This window comes from Salmo salar, chromosome ssa12 (genome assembly GCF_905237065.1).
Source record: "Salmo salar chromosome ssa12, Ssal_v3.1, whole genome shotgun sequence".
NCBI lineage: Eukaryota > Metazoa > Chordata > Actinopteri > Salmoniformes > Salmonidae > Salmo > Salmo salar.
The window spans coordinates 33,993,981-34,009,340 of record NC_059453.1 but is presented as its reverse complement, the minus strand read 5'-3'; the positions used below and the strand labels follow the sequence as shown (position 1 = coordinate 34,009,340).

The window sequence follows — 15,360 nt, the reverse complement described above, 5'->3', positions numbered from 1 at the left end:
GTGTAGTAGCAATAGAACGCTGGAGCCACACGCATACATAAACAGACTCCACACAACAGACCACAGACAGATCTGTGTGGAAGGGCTGGTGTCTGGTGGTTCGGTGGCAGCTAAGGCCCTTCAAGTTGGACCCCAACGGCAGATGTGAGAGAGACTAAAGCACTACAAACACAAAATGTCAAACTTCACAGAATCATCCTAAAGTTGGGGTTATGTCTAAAAGAAGGGGCGGAGAGAGAGGGAGGGATAAGAGAACAGCACAAAGAAGAGGCGAGGACGGAGGAGGAGCGCAGGCGGATATGATGAAGACGGGAGAAAAGGGTGGGATGAGCTCAGAGTTCAAAAGGTGAGAGTTGACTGACGAGGTCTTACCTGCTGGCTTTGAACCCTTTGAGCTTCTGGACGAAGAAGTTCTCGAGGACCTCGGCACTCTGGTAGAACGGCGAGTCGCTGGGGTTGTAGTAACGGCAGTTGTCGAAGACTTTGGTCATGTCCGCCACGAACTCTGTCAGCTTGATGTAGTAGCGCTTCTGCAACCGCTCCTCCATTGTAGAAAGATCTAGAAGGGAGGAAGACAAGAACAGAACATGAATCACCTCAGACTCATCAAGTCGACTCTTCTCCAGCATCTCGCATAGTTGCTTCAAAAGTAATTGCAGTTTATGTGGTGTGAATGTTTGATAGATGTTCAAGTATGCGTCTGAAAGCGCAATACATCACTTGTACATCAACTTGACTGTCAGAAATCCCAGCTCAACGCCAGTTTCAACCCTCAATATCTGGCCCGGCCCTTTCAAAGTGAATTACACGGGATGTGACCGAGCGGCCGACCCATCGATTCTGGCAACATGCTGTCACCGTTATGAAATTTGCCTTTGAAAGAAGTTGAAAGTTGACACTCAATTATTACGATAGGTAGCAAGGTAAGCTAGCAACAAGCCCGGTCCTTCATAATTCCCCACAGGGCAGCAGTGGTTTCTCCCGTGTCGCGCCCCGGGGCTCCATTTTAAACAAACATATCCGATTCTTAACCTTCCCCACCCCCCCACCCAGTCAGTAGGCCGGCCTCTTGCCCATATCAAAGAGGGCCTTCTTCTCCGTCATCAGACTTCATCTACAAACCCCAAACTTACTCCGTCCGGACCGCCGTGGCTAGACTTGGCTTTTTTTTTACTGCAGGGTGAAAAGGTTTCTTTTTTGCGGGCGGTGGACTAGAGTTTCCAGGCCCAAGTCGAATGCACTGTAGTGTAGAAGGGGGCTACTGTAGTGTCCAAGTGTAGAAGTCTCTGGGGTTTTTCCGCCAGCTCATTAATGGTTTGTTTGTGTGGAAGTTCAAAAAGGCCCTGTTGACGCAGGTCCGCCTTTTACATGGGCAGTTTGATCTGAGTTGGAGGCCTTTCCTCTCAAGCAGGGCGATGGGGTGTGTGCGCACGTTTGGGGGTGTGTTTGTGTGTGTAACAACTTAGGAGTCCCTTGTGATGACTATTCCATTTATGATAACAGCACCTCTTTTTACAATGTTGAATCAATGTAAACAGGCAGAACTCTCCCCCCACTTACCCATTGGTTCCTTAATGACTCCGTAGTAGTCTGGGGCGTCGTTCGGGTCCACCGGCTCCAGGAACGGCCACGCCATTTTGTGAGCCTGAGAGAGGTAGGGAGAGAGAGGGAGTGAGAGAGAGGAGACACTTGAGAGACGTGCAGCAAAAAAAACGAAGGAAAACAAACAGGTTGAAAATGGCATTGGAAGCAGCTGGTTCAACACAGATGCGCTCCGGCTACGTCCGTGCCATGCGGACACAGAGGAGGAGGAGGGGAAGAAGAGAGAGGAGAGAAGGAAGAGGGTGGAAAAACCCCTGTAGCCAGGGCAGTTGTCCAAGTGCCGCCCAGGGGACCAGCGTACAGATCAGATAAGAGATGAGAACAGAGGAGGGCTTTGTTTCGTACCGTCCCGACGCTACGCTAGGTAGAGAGGGAAGAAGAGCGAAGGGAGGAGCGAAGGAAGGGGTGACATACCTGTAATGAGCGCAGGATTCTCCTTAACCCCTCGTTATCCTTGTCGGTGAGCGGCGTGAGCACTGTCATGGCGTCCTCTGTGGACTGGCACTGCGGACACACGTACTGGTCGATGTGGTTGGCCTCGCTCTGCAGGATGCCCACGCAACGGCCGTGGTACCAGTTCTGGCAGCGGTCGCAGCCGATGTAGAACCTGAGCGGGGGTGAGGAGGAGGGTGGCAGGGGTGGGTCACGTTCATTGTGCTTGATGAACACGACCCTGGTTTCTGTTCCAAGTCTGATTGAAGAAATAGACTCCGGCGTGTCTGAACACCCTAGTCCCATTCTAAATAGTAGGCATTTTGGGTATGTGAAATGATTTTTATAGTAAGGAACATTTCAGAAAATGTGTATGCTTTAAAAGCCAGGGTGATATAGACATACTCATTTCAGGTTTACATCTAGTAGAATTCGCTGTACACTATTGAAGGAGAGGATAGTCTGTGGAGTCCCATGTGTATAGGGGAATAGGGGATGTGCTCTACCAAAATTAACAAATGGTGGGAATTGACACAATTGTGCATTAGATGATGCACTCTCAGTATGGATGAGCCTGGAATGCTGATATTTGTTGCTTGGAAGGTTGTTTTTAGTAAACAGTACATTGAAAATAGCACGTAGTACGATTAGCACACAGTATGTAGTTTTAGTCAGTAGTGGGCAAGACAGATTTCGGACACGGCCAATGTCTCGACATAAGAAATTCAAGCTGTTTAACCTTAGACATCAAAGGAAACAACGTATAACTGAAACTAAACAACTAAAGCTCAACCGATAGCACCATCTAATAGACAATATTGTACGTTTTCGCCACTGAGGACCCATACACACAAAAACACACTTCTATGCACTTACTGTGCTTCGTCGTAGGGCGTTCGGCAGATGCAGTAGAGCTCCTCGGTCTTTCCCTCCTGGGCCCGCTTGCACTCGCTGCAGATGTAGTCGTCCATCTTCCTGGCCTCCTTCTCGGTGACGCCCACACACTCGCCGTGGTACCAGTTGGTGCACAGGTCGCAGCCTATGTAGAACCTGGGAGAACACAAGACGTGAAAGACTGCCAAATCACCATGGGGTCAAATGAGGTCATTGTAACCACCATGGTTTCAGGTGCGTTTGTTAGGAATGTATTGAATGCCATTTGTGTGTTGCCATAGTGTCTCAATTTCCTGGTTGATGGCATTTCAGGAAGATAAATAATGGAGAGTCACCTGTTAAAGTCCCAACACACCGCAATAGTTTCAGGTGAAAGCGGGTGAAATTTCAATTTCAAGTGAAATTGATCTTCACTTCTGATGTTTGAGCTTCCCCGTAAATGGTCAATGGTATACATTTTGACGGTCTCTTCAGAGAGGTATTGGAGGTAGCTTACTATACATTTAACGTGTTTGAACTATATTGAGGCTCCTCAGAAGGGCTTTAGACAAGGGTCATGTTTGAGGTACATAAACGTTGGGTATGTCCCAAATGGCACCATATTCCCTAGTGCACTACTTTTGACTACAACCCAATGGACACCCTAATTCCTGTATAGTGTACTGCTTTTGACCAGGGCCCTGGTTAGGGAATAGGGTGCCATTTAAAACACAGCTGGTCTCTTACTTGGACTCGTCGTAGGGCGTTCTGCAGACACAGTAGAGCTTGATCTCCTTCTTGCTGTCTCCTGAGGTAGTGGTGGTGATCATCTTCTTCTTCTTGGCGTTAGCCGTCGACGCCACGTCCCTCTCCTCCTCCCGCTTCCGCTTGTGGACGAAGGCCGCTGGGTTGAGTTGGGAGGTGTGTGTGAGGGTGTGATGCGCGTGTGCGGCGGCGGCTGCCTGATGGGAGGCGGCCTGGGCCCTTTCCTTGTCCCGTCGCAGCTTGGCGAGGTCCCTCCTCAGCTCATCCTGTGGAAGGAGATAAGGGTAGAGAGTAAGATCAAAAAGTGTGTGTGTGTGTGTGTGTATGTGTGTGAGAGAGTTGGACATCTGTGCGCAGCTCTGCTACCATGTGTCCATCGTGAGTACAGTATCTTCATGGGAGAATGCTGTGTGTGTGTGTGTGTGTGTGTGTGTGTGTGTCTGACCTGCGTCTCCAGCTGCAGCTCCTTGTCCAGCAGGGCTCTCTTCTTGAGGATCTCGGCCTTGAGTGTCTCCTTGTGCCGGCAGAGCAGCGACGACAGCTTGGTGGCGTTGGCCTTGGTCCTCTTCTGCTCGCCTGCTTCCTCCTTCTTCCTCTTCTTGACCGCCTGCTTCTCGTCCTTGTCGATCTTGTCCAGGATGAACTTCATCACCTGGTTGCACACAATCATCCTGGGTGGAAGGGGAGAGAGACAACCTGTTATAGGCCTTATAAGACATTATAAAGGCTCCTATATGCTTATAACAAGTTTAGCATTATACTGCCAGCCACACAACATCCTGGGGGGAGGGGATAGATGTAACATATTATAATACTTGTTATGAGATATTATAAAGGCTCATACATGCTTATAGCCATTTATAAAGATGAATACCACCAGGAACCCATCATCCCGAGGGGAGGGGTGGATGGGATTTTAAAACATTGTGTATTTAGGTGACAGGGACAATGTACAGTCTTCATTTAGGTGTTCCCATCAATGTAACAGGAGAGTTAGCTATGAAGCTCATTTTCATCCATAGTCCCGCAAAGGAATTTTAAGGACATTTGAAGTGAATATATTTTGGGGGTGTTATTCAAATGATCAAATATAAATTGACTTGAAGGAAATGTAATGTATAACGTTTCCATACATCATAAACCCTTCCATCACCCGTTACCTCACACTACGAAACAAAACACTGTAAGCCAATCGGTAGCCATGCCACAAGGTCACATGTGACAGATGTCAAGAGTGTTTTTGTTCCCCGTGTTTATTTAGTGGTGGGGCCGGAGAGCGATGGAAAGATAGAGAGCAGTGGCTTCCTATTGCTAGTCTTCCCCCCCCCCCCCCACACACAGAGAGAGAGGAGGTCAAGGTCAACCTTGGTTCCCAGACACTGGGGAGCCCTGGTCAAAAGATGTGCACTACATAGGGAACAGGATGCCATTTGGGACACAACCACAGTGCCCTGGCTTGCCCTGCTCCAGGACTGTAGGTCTGGTTTAAACCCAGTGAGGAGGACACAACACATGGTCTGTCTGTGGTAACCTTTCCCATGACCCAGACACGTTAAATATAACCCCTGGTTTTCTCCACAGGGAGGGAGAGGATGACACCTCCACACACACACGGCGGGTCAACACAAGGTCTGATCGTCATGGCAACAGCGCTAGCTAGCTCCTAGTCCCTCACCTCTGGTTCTCCTCTCTCTCGGCGGGGGACATGGGCTTCTTCTGCTTGAGGTGCTCGATCACCGCATTCTGCTTCATCACCACCTGTCACAGAGGAGACAGAGGTCAACTCACACGGTTCCGTCCCAAATGGCACCCGATTCCCTCTGTAGTGCACTACTTAGGACCGGGTTCCGTAGGGTTCTGGTCAAATGTAGTGAACTCTATACTGTGAATAGGGTGCCATTTAGGGAGCATTCCATCTCAGGCCTCACACAGAGAAAGAACAGAGAAATATCAAAGACGTCAAATATACAGGAAGCAGGTGTTTGTTACACCACAGGTAAAATACATGCGTTGTAGAACGCAGACCATTATACATAGGTTACTTCCCAAACGGCATCCTATCCCCTATATAGGGCACTACTTTTGACACGGCCTCATAGGGCTCTGGTCAAAAGTAGTGCACTCTATAGGGAATAGGGTGCCATTTCAGAGGTACCCATAGTGTGTATGCACTAGACTAGGGGCGCACGCAAGCCACAAACATCATACATATACCACACACACACAGAGGTAGCATTTAAAATAGACAAAGACGGTGGCGGGGGACAGCTTGGAAAATAAACCAATTGTATGAGCAGGCTGTTTGAGAGAACTGTTTATATGCTGATGTCAGAGAGAGACGGGGCCTACTATAGTGTTACACCATCTATGTCTGGCTGGCTGCCTGAACACACACACACACACACACACACACACACACACACACACACACACACACACACACACACACACACACACACACACACACACACACACACACACACACACACACACACACACACACACACACACACACACACACACACACACACCTCCCCATCATCCAAACACACAGACGTGCACACACATGTAAGTACACATTTCTGATATTGACCACCTGTTTCTGGATGATGTGGCTCTGGCTGGCCGCTGCCAGGGCCTGCTCCCGCTTGGCCTCGGCAGCCAGCCTCTTCTTCTGCTGCTGCTGCTCCCTCAGCTGCTGGATCCTCTGGAGCTGCTCCTGCACGCTGGCCGTCTGGATGGTCACCACGTTCTGGATCGGACCTCCAGGCTGGGCTCCACCGATCCCGGGTTGCTGGATCTGGATGGGAAGCTGGAGCTTGATCTGCTGGGGGAGAGAGCCTCCGGAGGTCCCCTGTTGGGCCTGGAGCTGAGCCAGGACCTGGACCTGTTGCTGGAGGCCCGGGACGGTGATGAGCTGGTGGGGAGAGCCCTGGAGCTGGAGGGTCTGCTGGGGCCGGCCCATGGGGGTGCCGGGGGGGTGTTTGAGGGACTTGACCTGGAGGGGGGTTGGGGATTGGATGGGCATGTGGGCCTGGGTCTGGGAGGGGAGTTGGCTCTGGGGGGTGGCGGATGGGGGGGTGCTGGTGGCCAGGGCGGCGCCGGCCTGGATGGGAGCTGCAGCCTGCTGGGCGGGCTGGGCAGGGGTCTTGGTGGTCTGGCCCGGGGCGGTGGGGGCTGAAGGGAGGAGAGGAGAGAAAGGGGATGGGCAGACCTTTAGAAGACACACAGACTATCAATATTTTATACAGGTGAATATTTGAATGATAAAACAATGATCTGCGAGTGTGTGTGTGTGACTGCTGGTGGGCAACATAACATTTGGGTACTGGGTCCTGTTCAGTGTGCACTAAACAGGATAAAACACTTCTGACGTACGGCCGTAACCTCTCACTGTTTGTTCGAAAACATTTCCCCCTTTTGTGTCTACTGAATGCCGCCCTGCAGTAGATGACTGCGACCGTGTGTGTCCGTATCCGTGTCAATAATACACACGATTATCAGCTCCTTTGACTACCTGTGGAGGTTGGGGTAGCGGCAGGGGCCATGGGGGTGAAGAGGAAGCGTTGGACCTGGCCGTTGGGCATGGCCGCCTGCATGAGCTGCTGACCGGGCCCGGGGATGACCGTGACTCCCTGGGGGATGACCTGCAGCTGGCCCGTGGCCTGGCCCTGGCCCTGGATCATCACCGTCAGGCCCTGGGCCCCGCCGCCTGGCCGCTCTACTGCCTGGCTCTGCTGCTTCTGATGGGGGGGGGACAGGGAGATGAGGGAGGGGTGATGCTTTTGGAGGTAGTTTAGAGGTACAACGGTAGCCTGGTCCCAGATCTGTTTGTCATGCAATATATAGCAACGAACATAGGAGTTGGCTCGACAATCTGATCTGTGATTAGGCAAGGGTGCACTACTCTTTAAAAAAACAAACAGACCATGTTGAAACTAGCACATATAGATATACTAACAGGGACATGAAAGGGAGTTATTCCGATCTTTCCCGTTGAATAGGACTAAAATCAAAACATACTTGTTTTGAAAGGTGCAGAATTACGATACACTAGGTGGGCAGAGCAGAAGCCTATTGTCCCACTGTTGCCTAACATCAGTAGAAGGGTTATTATGGGGTAGCTGATGTTACCTGGGTGAGCTGGGTGAGTTGTGCCAGGGTGAGTTTGACCTGGCCCTGGCCCTGCTGTGCCCGCTGCTGGGGTGTCTGGGCCGTGTTGGGCTGGCCCGGGGTTTTGGGGGCACTGCCCACCCTCTGCCCGGCCACAGTGGTGACGGGGCTGGCACTCGAGATGGCCGTGGACACGGCCTGCCCGCGGATGATCTGGGTCACCACCTGCTGGCCCGCCTGACCTGGAGGAGGAAAACACACACACACACACACACACACACACACACACACACACACACACACACACACACACACACACACACACGAGTCAGAACTTGCATGAACACACAAGTTAGTGAAAGAGACTATTCTAACTGGCCTATCAAGCTAAAATGGAGTGGGTAAACAAACAGCCTACCTTGCTGCACCATGAGGGGGGTCCGGAGGAGGGTCTTACCCATGGCGCCTGTCTGATGGATGGGCGTGCGGATCACGGTCATCCCCGGACGGATCTGGCCTCCAGCGGTGAGCACCTAGAAACACAGCCAAGATCAGAAACACTGGGACTTCCCCTTATACCACAGGGACAACACGGACTCCAGTGAAGGGTTGCTGTTAATAGTTCATGGGGAATTCTTTCAATAACGTGTCGATCACGTGTTACTGCTAATGACCTGTTTTAGAGGGCTGTGGGGAGAAGAAGTGACAAGGGGGCAGGGTGGATGTTGGTAAGGAAGGGGGAATTTGAAGATCTAGGCTGGGTTACCGTAAAGCCCTTTGCGACAACAGATGGTGTAAATAGGGCTTTATAAATAGATGTGATTGATTGACTGACAGATGGGGAAAGATGTTCCATGGGGTGTTACCTGCTGTGGTGAGCCAGGCATGCCCGGCCTGATGTTGATGGTTGTGGTGCGAGGCTGGAACGAGGCGAAGGTCTGGGCACCGCCAGCTTGGCTTGAGGGAATGATGCCCAGCACCTGTTTCTGAATTATACCTGGGGACAGGACATATTATTACTGTGAACCCACACATAAAGGATTGGTATTTATCTAATACTCTGCATTGTTGAAAAAGGACCTGTAAGTAAGCATTTCACTGCCAGTCTACACCTGTTGTTTATGAAGCAAGTGACAAATAAAATGTGATTTGATTTATATCACCATAACGTTAGCATTAGGGAGAAAATCAATATTCAGAATATTCAATATTCAGAATACTTGTGTGTCATTCTGACTTTTGATGATCAAATGCTTCACGTTTAAAGACAGAAATGAGTCCACTCAAAATTCACCGACATCTGTTAAAAACGATATCCCTAATCTAGTTATTCACTTTTGTCTTTTGGCAATGAAGAAAGCTGAAATGTCCACTCAAGGCTACCAGTTCCACTTCATCAGGTATAGAAACAAACTATCCATTCTGCACGGTTCATGATGTATCAATACGTCACTCAATAAATGACTTGTGGATTTTGTTCCTTTCAAGTCGCAACCCTCTGATCTTGACCACAGTAAATATTAACCCAGCAAGTAAACAACATCAAAACTATCTTCAAACGGGGTATGTTGGTTTGAATCCATCACGTATGACCCGCTCATAAATTATGTATGGGTTTTCCTTGAATTCATACGTTTTTATTTTCCTCCGACAAAGCGAGTGTTTCATATTTGTTACTTTGGTCGCGCTTCAATATATATTTTTTTTACTCACGGGAATACAGAATGGCAACCCAAATGAAAACGCGTTTCCTCAAAATATGTTAAATTGTCGTCTTTTTTTTCTCTTCACCATCTCTCTCTGTGTTTTTTTTGTGTGCCTTTTTTCTGACCACAAAACCCATCAGGTAAAGCTATACATCAATGGTTCCCCCTCTTCAAATAGCAGAGGTTAAACCAGCTACAGTAGAAGACTGGGGAGTTTCAGTTCTGGCACCGACATCAAACGCCCACTTCATAAGTGTAGCTGTTTGGAGAGTCGGTGAGCTGGCGAGTAAGCGACACAGAAAGAAGGAGGGGGGTGGAAATCCTTCCATCCTTCACCTCTCTATAGCGGGTTACCTGTCTGACGAACCAGACCTCAAGGTAAACTTGTTTTCCTGCTCCGCTTCCTTAGCACGCTCCAAAACAAACAGGCATTGAAACAGTCACGCTGGAAAAATATACTACTGCTCCTTAATACCAGCTCTCTCTCTCCCTCCCTGGTCGACAGGATGAAACACGGGTGTCACTAGACAGGAGCGCTGTTTGTTTGCGCAGTAATTTAGCCTACCCGCTTGAAACATGGATGTGTTGTGTGTGTGAATGAGAGAGCATGTGTGTGTGTATATATATATATATATATATTAATTCAAGGAGTGTAGCCATGAGCCTGACCACCCTTTTATATAGATAATTGGAAACAAGAAAGATTTTGTGAAATATGGGAGGCACAAACGGGTTCAGGACAAGGTCATGTTTTCGCATTGTATAAGTTTTAGTAATAACGGAGAAAAAGCTAAGCCTTATTGAAGTAAGACAACGTTACAGCACAGATAAGTCTACAAGCTTATCTTCGGTATCTGACCTTTTTAGACACTAGAAAACTACCTCACCTACAATCACTTACTAACAACCAATTATTAGTCCAGGTCAGTCATCGTGAAGCATCTAATACTTACAGATGTCCAATTGGAATTTCAATTAATTGACATTTGGCTGAATAAACAAATGAAGGTTTGTGTCTTTAAACAAGTGTTGTACACTCGTCATCAACCCACTTTTAAAGGTGAAATCAAACGGGACAGTGGTTCTAAAAATATGAACCATCACCTCATCCGATGGGTCAATATTGACTTCTAAATTAGCTAGCATGCTACTTCCAAAGACGGTCTGGCTAAGTTCTTAGACTACACAGTCTACCGTTCTGTCCCACCTAAAATAACAACGTTCTATTCCATTACCATGCCGACAGGGCACAACTAGACGTGATGTGCATGTGCCACTCCAGACTGAGCCACTGACTCATGGGTTGGCGGGTGGCGGAGCACCACAATGGGGTTGGCATCGAGTGGGCACCGCAGCACTAGCCTGGTCAAGAGGACAGACCTTACCACAGGGTTGTGCCACATCAGGTGGGTGAGACAGTGCTTCTGCCAATAGCGGTAAGTTAGGTTAGTGGTTAGAGAAGACGGCAGTTGGTAGAGAAACATTTTGCTTTCAGTCATCCATCCTTGTCATCATGGAAAAAAGGGAGGAATGAAGGATGCATCTGAACAGCATTAAAACAGGACCTCTCTCTTGTTTAATTTAACCTTATTTTACCAGGTTGTCCCACTGAAGTCAAAATATATATTTTTCAAGCAAAAGCTCTCTCTTGCTGTGTCTCAGGTGTGGGCACAGGGGAGTTACTTTACCTCCTTGAGTGGTTGGCACGTTGACAGTGACAATCTTGCTGTTGGCGGGCAGCGGCAGCTTGGCGGTGAGCACCTTGCCCCCCATGGACGTGCCCGTGATCTGGAAAGTCTGTCCGGCCGACGTGGCCACCGTGCCCGGCGAGGCTACAGGGAAATATGCAAATGAGGCTCCGCTCGAGAGTCAAACTGCTAAACAAGCACAGCTGCTAGCGGTGACTCAAACATTACATTTAGTTTGTTAGGGGTTGATTCATACACCAACCACTACTACTTCCTATTTGCAAAGATTCCCTACTAAGTAAAAAAATAACATCACTTGAGTATAAATTAAATCAGGACACATTTTAATGAGATTCAATGAGGTTATTCTCTTTACCAATCTACTGGCTTGTGAACGAAGAAAATGACCTATGACCTTTGACATACCTCCACTGGGCTGCCCCTGCTTGACCCAGGAAGCAAACGACTGCTGGAAGTTCTTGTTCTGTTGAAAGGAGACGGGGGTGCCCATCTTGGTGGCCAGTACCACTTTGGTTCCGGGGGTGGCCTGGCCCGACAGGGTCACTACCTTGGGGGTGGAAGAAGGGGTGGCTGGGCTCCCCGGGGTGGTGACGATGGTAGAGCCAGTGCCAGTTTTCTGGTCCAGACGCTTCTAGAACAAGAGAAACCGTGAAATAATCCAGAAACACAACAAAACATCCCTATTTTTCACACGGCTGGTGGTCCTACTCACCTTGGCCTGTTCCACTGCCTGGGCTTTCTCTTTCTCAACCCTTTGAAGACAAATAAAGATGCATCATACACAAACCAGAGAAAGAGTTAGAACATAACTATTTTCCCCCCCAAATTAATGCAATTAGCTGTACAAAAAGTATAGTAAGGCAAATATGTTTTTTTTTTTTTTTTATTAGTCTAAGAGAGTCGAAGTGAGTTCATAACAGAAGATATTGACAGTTCAATCGAATAGCATGGAGCATGCAGTTACTATGCCCCCTAGAACTCGTGCCCTTTGCCCTCTGACCTCTCGGAGAAGGCCCTGATCTCCCAGAGGTCCAATTCCTCCTCGGCAACCCAGGACTCAATCACCACCGGTCCAGTTTCCTTTTTTGGCTCCGGCTTCTTGGGCCGCAGGTTGCTAGAGCGCAGGCCTTTCCTCTGTGGCGTGTGGGTCTCTGTGTGTGTGTGTGTGTGTGTGGAATGGATGCAAGAGAGAGAGGGGGGTGGGTAAGGGTAGAGCAAGAAAACAAAAATAGGAGGGGGAAGGAGTGAGACGAATAAGAGAGAAAGAGACTGAGTCAACAATGGCATAAAATGAACCACCTTGAGAAAAAAATAACACTATCCTCTTTTTACATTCCATGTGGAGTTTTATTCTAGCCGGCTGCTGCTCCCTCACCTTTCGGGGTCTCGGGAGCCCCGAGGGGGCAGATGATCTTGCGGATGCAGTATTCCGAGCGGATGCCGTAGGGCCCCACGTCGCGGCGCTTGATAATCTCTGTGGTGGTGATCTCCGTCTCTGAGGTCTCTGTGGCAATGAGTGGGGATAGGGCTGGGTTGGTGTAGGATGAAGGAGGAGGAAGATGCAGAGAACAACTCCCAAGACATGACACAGTAACGACTTAATACGCTGCCATTCAATACAGTACACAGGAATGACATTGCATAGTAAAAAAAGAGTAGCAGAGGAAATGGGCTTCATGGTGGATATTTGAGTATATACACTCCCCTACGTATTTATTTGAACAGTAAAACTAAAACCTTTAATTTGGCTCTATACTCCGGGATTTTGGATTTGAGGTAAAAATACGAGCCAACAGCACATAATGTCACCTTTAATTTGAGGGTATTTTCATACATACAGTGCCTTCAGAATGTATTCATGCCTCTGGACTTATTCTACATTTTGTTGTGTTACAGCCTGAATTCAAAATGGAAAATACAGTGAGGGAAAAAAGTATTTGATCCCCTGCTGATTTTGTACGTTTGCCCACTGAAAGAAATGATGAGTCTATAATTTTAATGGTAGGTTTATTTGAACAGTGAGAGACAGAATAACAACAAAAAAATCCAGAAAAACGCATGTTAAAAATTTTATAAATTTATTTGCATTTTAATGGGGAAAATAAGTATTTGACCCCTCTGCAAAACATGACTTAGTACTTGGTGGCAAAACCCTTGTTGGCAATCACAGAGGTCAGACGTTTCTTGTAGTTAGCCACCAGGTTTGCACACATCTCAGGAGGGATTTTGTCCCACTCCTCTTTGCAGATCTTCTCCAAGTCATTAAGGTTTCGAGGCTGACGTTTGGCAACTCGAACCTTCAGCTCCGTCCAGATTTTCTATGGGATGAAGGTCTGGAGACTGGCTAGGTCACTCCAGGACCTTAATGTGCTTCTTCTTGAGCCACTCCTTTGTTGCCTTGGCCGTGTGTTTTGGGTCATTGTCATCTTGGAATACCCATCCACGACCCATTTTCAATGCCCTGGCTGAGGGAAGGAGGTTCTCACCCAAGATTTGACAGTACATGGCCCCGTCCATTGTCCCTTTGATGCGGTGAAGTTGTCCTGTCCCCTTAGCAGAAAAACACCCCCAAAGCATAATGTTTCCACCTCCATGTTTGACGGTGGGGATGGTGTTCTTGGGGTCATAGGCAGCATTCCTCCTCCTCCAAACACGGCTAGTTGAGTTGATGCCAAAGAGCTCCATTTTGGTCTCGTCTGACCACAACACTTTCACCCAGTTGTCCTCTGAATCATTCAGATGTTCATTGGCAAACTTCAGACGGGCATGTATATGTGCTTTCTTGAGCAGGGGGACCTTGCGGGCGCTGCAGGATTTCAGTCCTTCACGGCGTAGTGTGTTACCAATTGTTTTCTTGGTGACTATGGTCACAGCTACCTTGAGATCATTGACAAGATCCTCCCGTGTAGTTCTGGGCTAATTCCTCACCGTTCTCATGATCATTGCAACTCCACGAGGTGAGATCTTGCATGGAGCCCCAGGCCGAGGGAGATTGACAGTTCTTTTGTGTTTCTTCCATTTGCGAATAATCGCACCAACTGTTGTCACCTCACCAAGCTGCTTGGCGATGGTCTTGTAGCCCATTCCAGCCTTGTGTAGGTCTACAATTTTGTCCCTGACATCCTTGGAGAGCTCTTTGGTCTTGGCCATGGTGGAGAGTTTGGAATCTGATTGATTGCTTCTGTGGACAGGTGTCTTTTATACAGGTAACAAGCTGAGATTAGGAGCACTCCCTTTAAGAGTGTGCTCCTAATCTCAGCACCTTACCTGTATAAAAGACACCTGGGAGCCAGAAATCTTTCTGATTGAGAGGGGGTCAAATACTTATTTCCCTCATTAAAATGCAAATCAATTCATAACATTTTTGACATACGTTTTTCTGGATTTTTTGTTATTCTGTCTCACTGTTCAAATAAACCTACCATTAAAATTATAGACTGATCATTTCTTTGTCAGTGGGCAAACGTACAAAATCAGCAGGGGATCAAATAATTTTTCCCCTCACTGTATATATTTACACCCTTGAGTCAATACCTTGTAGAAGCACCTTTGGCAGAGATTACAGCTGTTAGTGTTTCTGGGTAAGTCTCTAAGAGTTTCCACACCTGGATTGTGCAACATTTGGCCATTATTATTTTCCAAATTCTTCAAGCTCTGTCAAATTGGTTGTTGATCATTGCTAAACAACAAGTTTCAGGTCTTGCCATAGATTTTTAAGCAGATTTAAGTCAAAACTGTAACTCGGCCACTCAGGAACATTCACCGTCTTCTTGGTAAGCCAACTCCAGTGTAGATTTGGCTTTGTGTTTTAGGTTACTGCCCTGCTGAAAGGTGAATTCCTCCCCCAGTGTCTGCTGGAAAGCAGAAAATCTGGTTTTCCTCTTGGATTTTGCCTGTGCTTAGCCTCATTGCGTTTATTTGTTTTATCCTGAAAAACTCCCCAGTCCTTAATGATTACAAGCATATCCATAACATGATGCAGCCACCACTATGTCATGTATTGTATTTGTCCCAAACTTAACATTAACACAAAGTTCCTTACTTTGCCTCATTATTTGCAGTTTTACTTTACCAAACAGGATGCTTGCTTTGGAATATTTTTTATTCTGTACAGGTTAGTATTGTGGAGTAACTACAATGTTGTTGATCCATCCTCAGTT

The 15,360-nt window shown here is 47.8% G+C and overlaps 1 protein-coding gene across 5 annotated transcripts in view; it reads right to left on the bottom strand.

The window, feature by feature from the left end:
• Positions 1-15,360, bottom strand: part of LOC106564864 (nucleosome-remodeling factor subunit BPTF) — a 59,096-nt gene that overhangs the window by 3,580 nt on the left and 40,156 nt on the right. For 3 of the 5 annotated variants that reach the window (XM_014131337.2, XM_014131336.2, XM_014131333.2), the window contains 17 exons: positions 12,576-12,728; positions 12,201-12,351; positions 11,913-11,952; positions 11,606-11,831; positions 11,180-11,323; positions 8,652-8,782; positions 8,204-8,318; positions 7,807-8,027; positions 7,190-7,415; positions 6,269-6,849; positions 5,348-5,430; positions 4,118-4,343; positions 3,655-3,938; positions 2,911-3,084; positions 2,017-2,209; positions 1,561-1,645; positions 373-559 (listed from right to left, as the gene is read on the bottom strand). In XM_014131337.2, the coding sequence (XP_013986812.1) occupies positions 373-559; positions 1,561-1,645; positions 2,017-2,209; positions 2,911-3,084; positions 3,655-3,938; positions 4,118-4,343; positions 5,348-5,430; positions 6,269-6,849; positions 7,190-7,415; positions 7,807-8,027; positions 8,204-8,318; positions 8,652-8,782; positions 11,180-11,323; positions 11,606-11,831; positions 11,913-11,952; positions 12,201-12,351; positions 12,576-12,728 (3,220 nt within the window). The remainder of the gene's footprint in view (positions 1-372; positions 560-1,560; positions 1,646-2,016; positions 2,210-2,910; positions 3,085-3,654; positions 3,939-4,117; positions 4,344-5,347; positions 5,431-6,268; positions 6,850-7,189; positions 7,416-7,806; positions 8,028-8,203; positions 8,319-8,651; positions 8,783-11,179; positions 11,324-11,605; positions 11,832-11,912; positions 11,953-12,200; positions 12,352-12,575; positions 12,729-15,360) is intronic. The other 2 variants (XM_014131334.2, XM_014131335.2) reach the window with 2 other exon arrangements.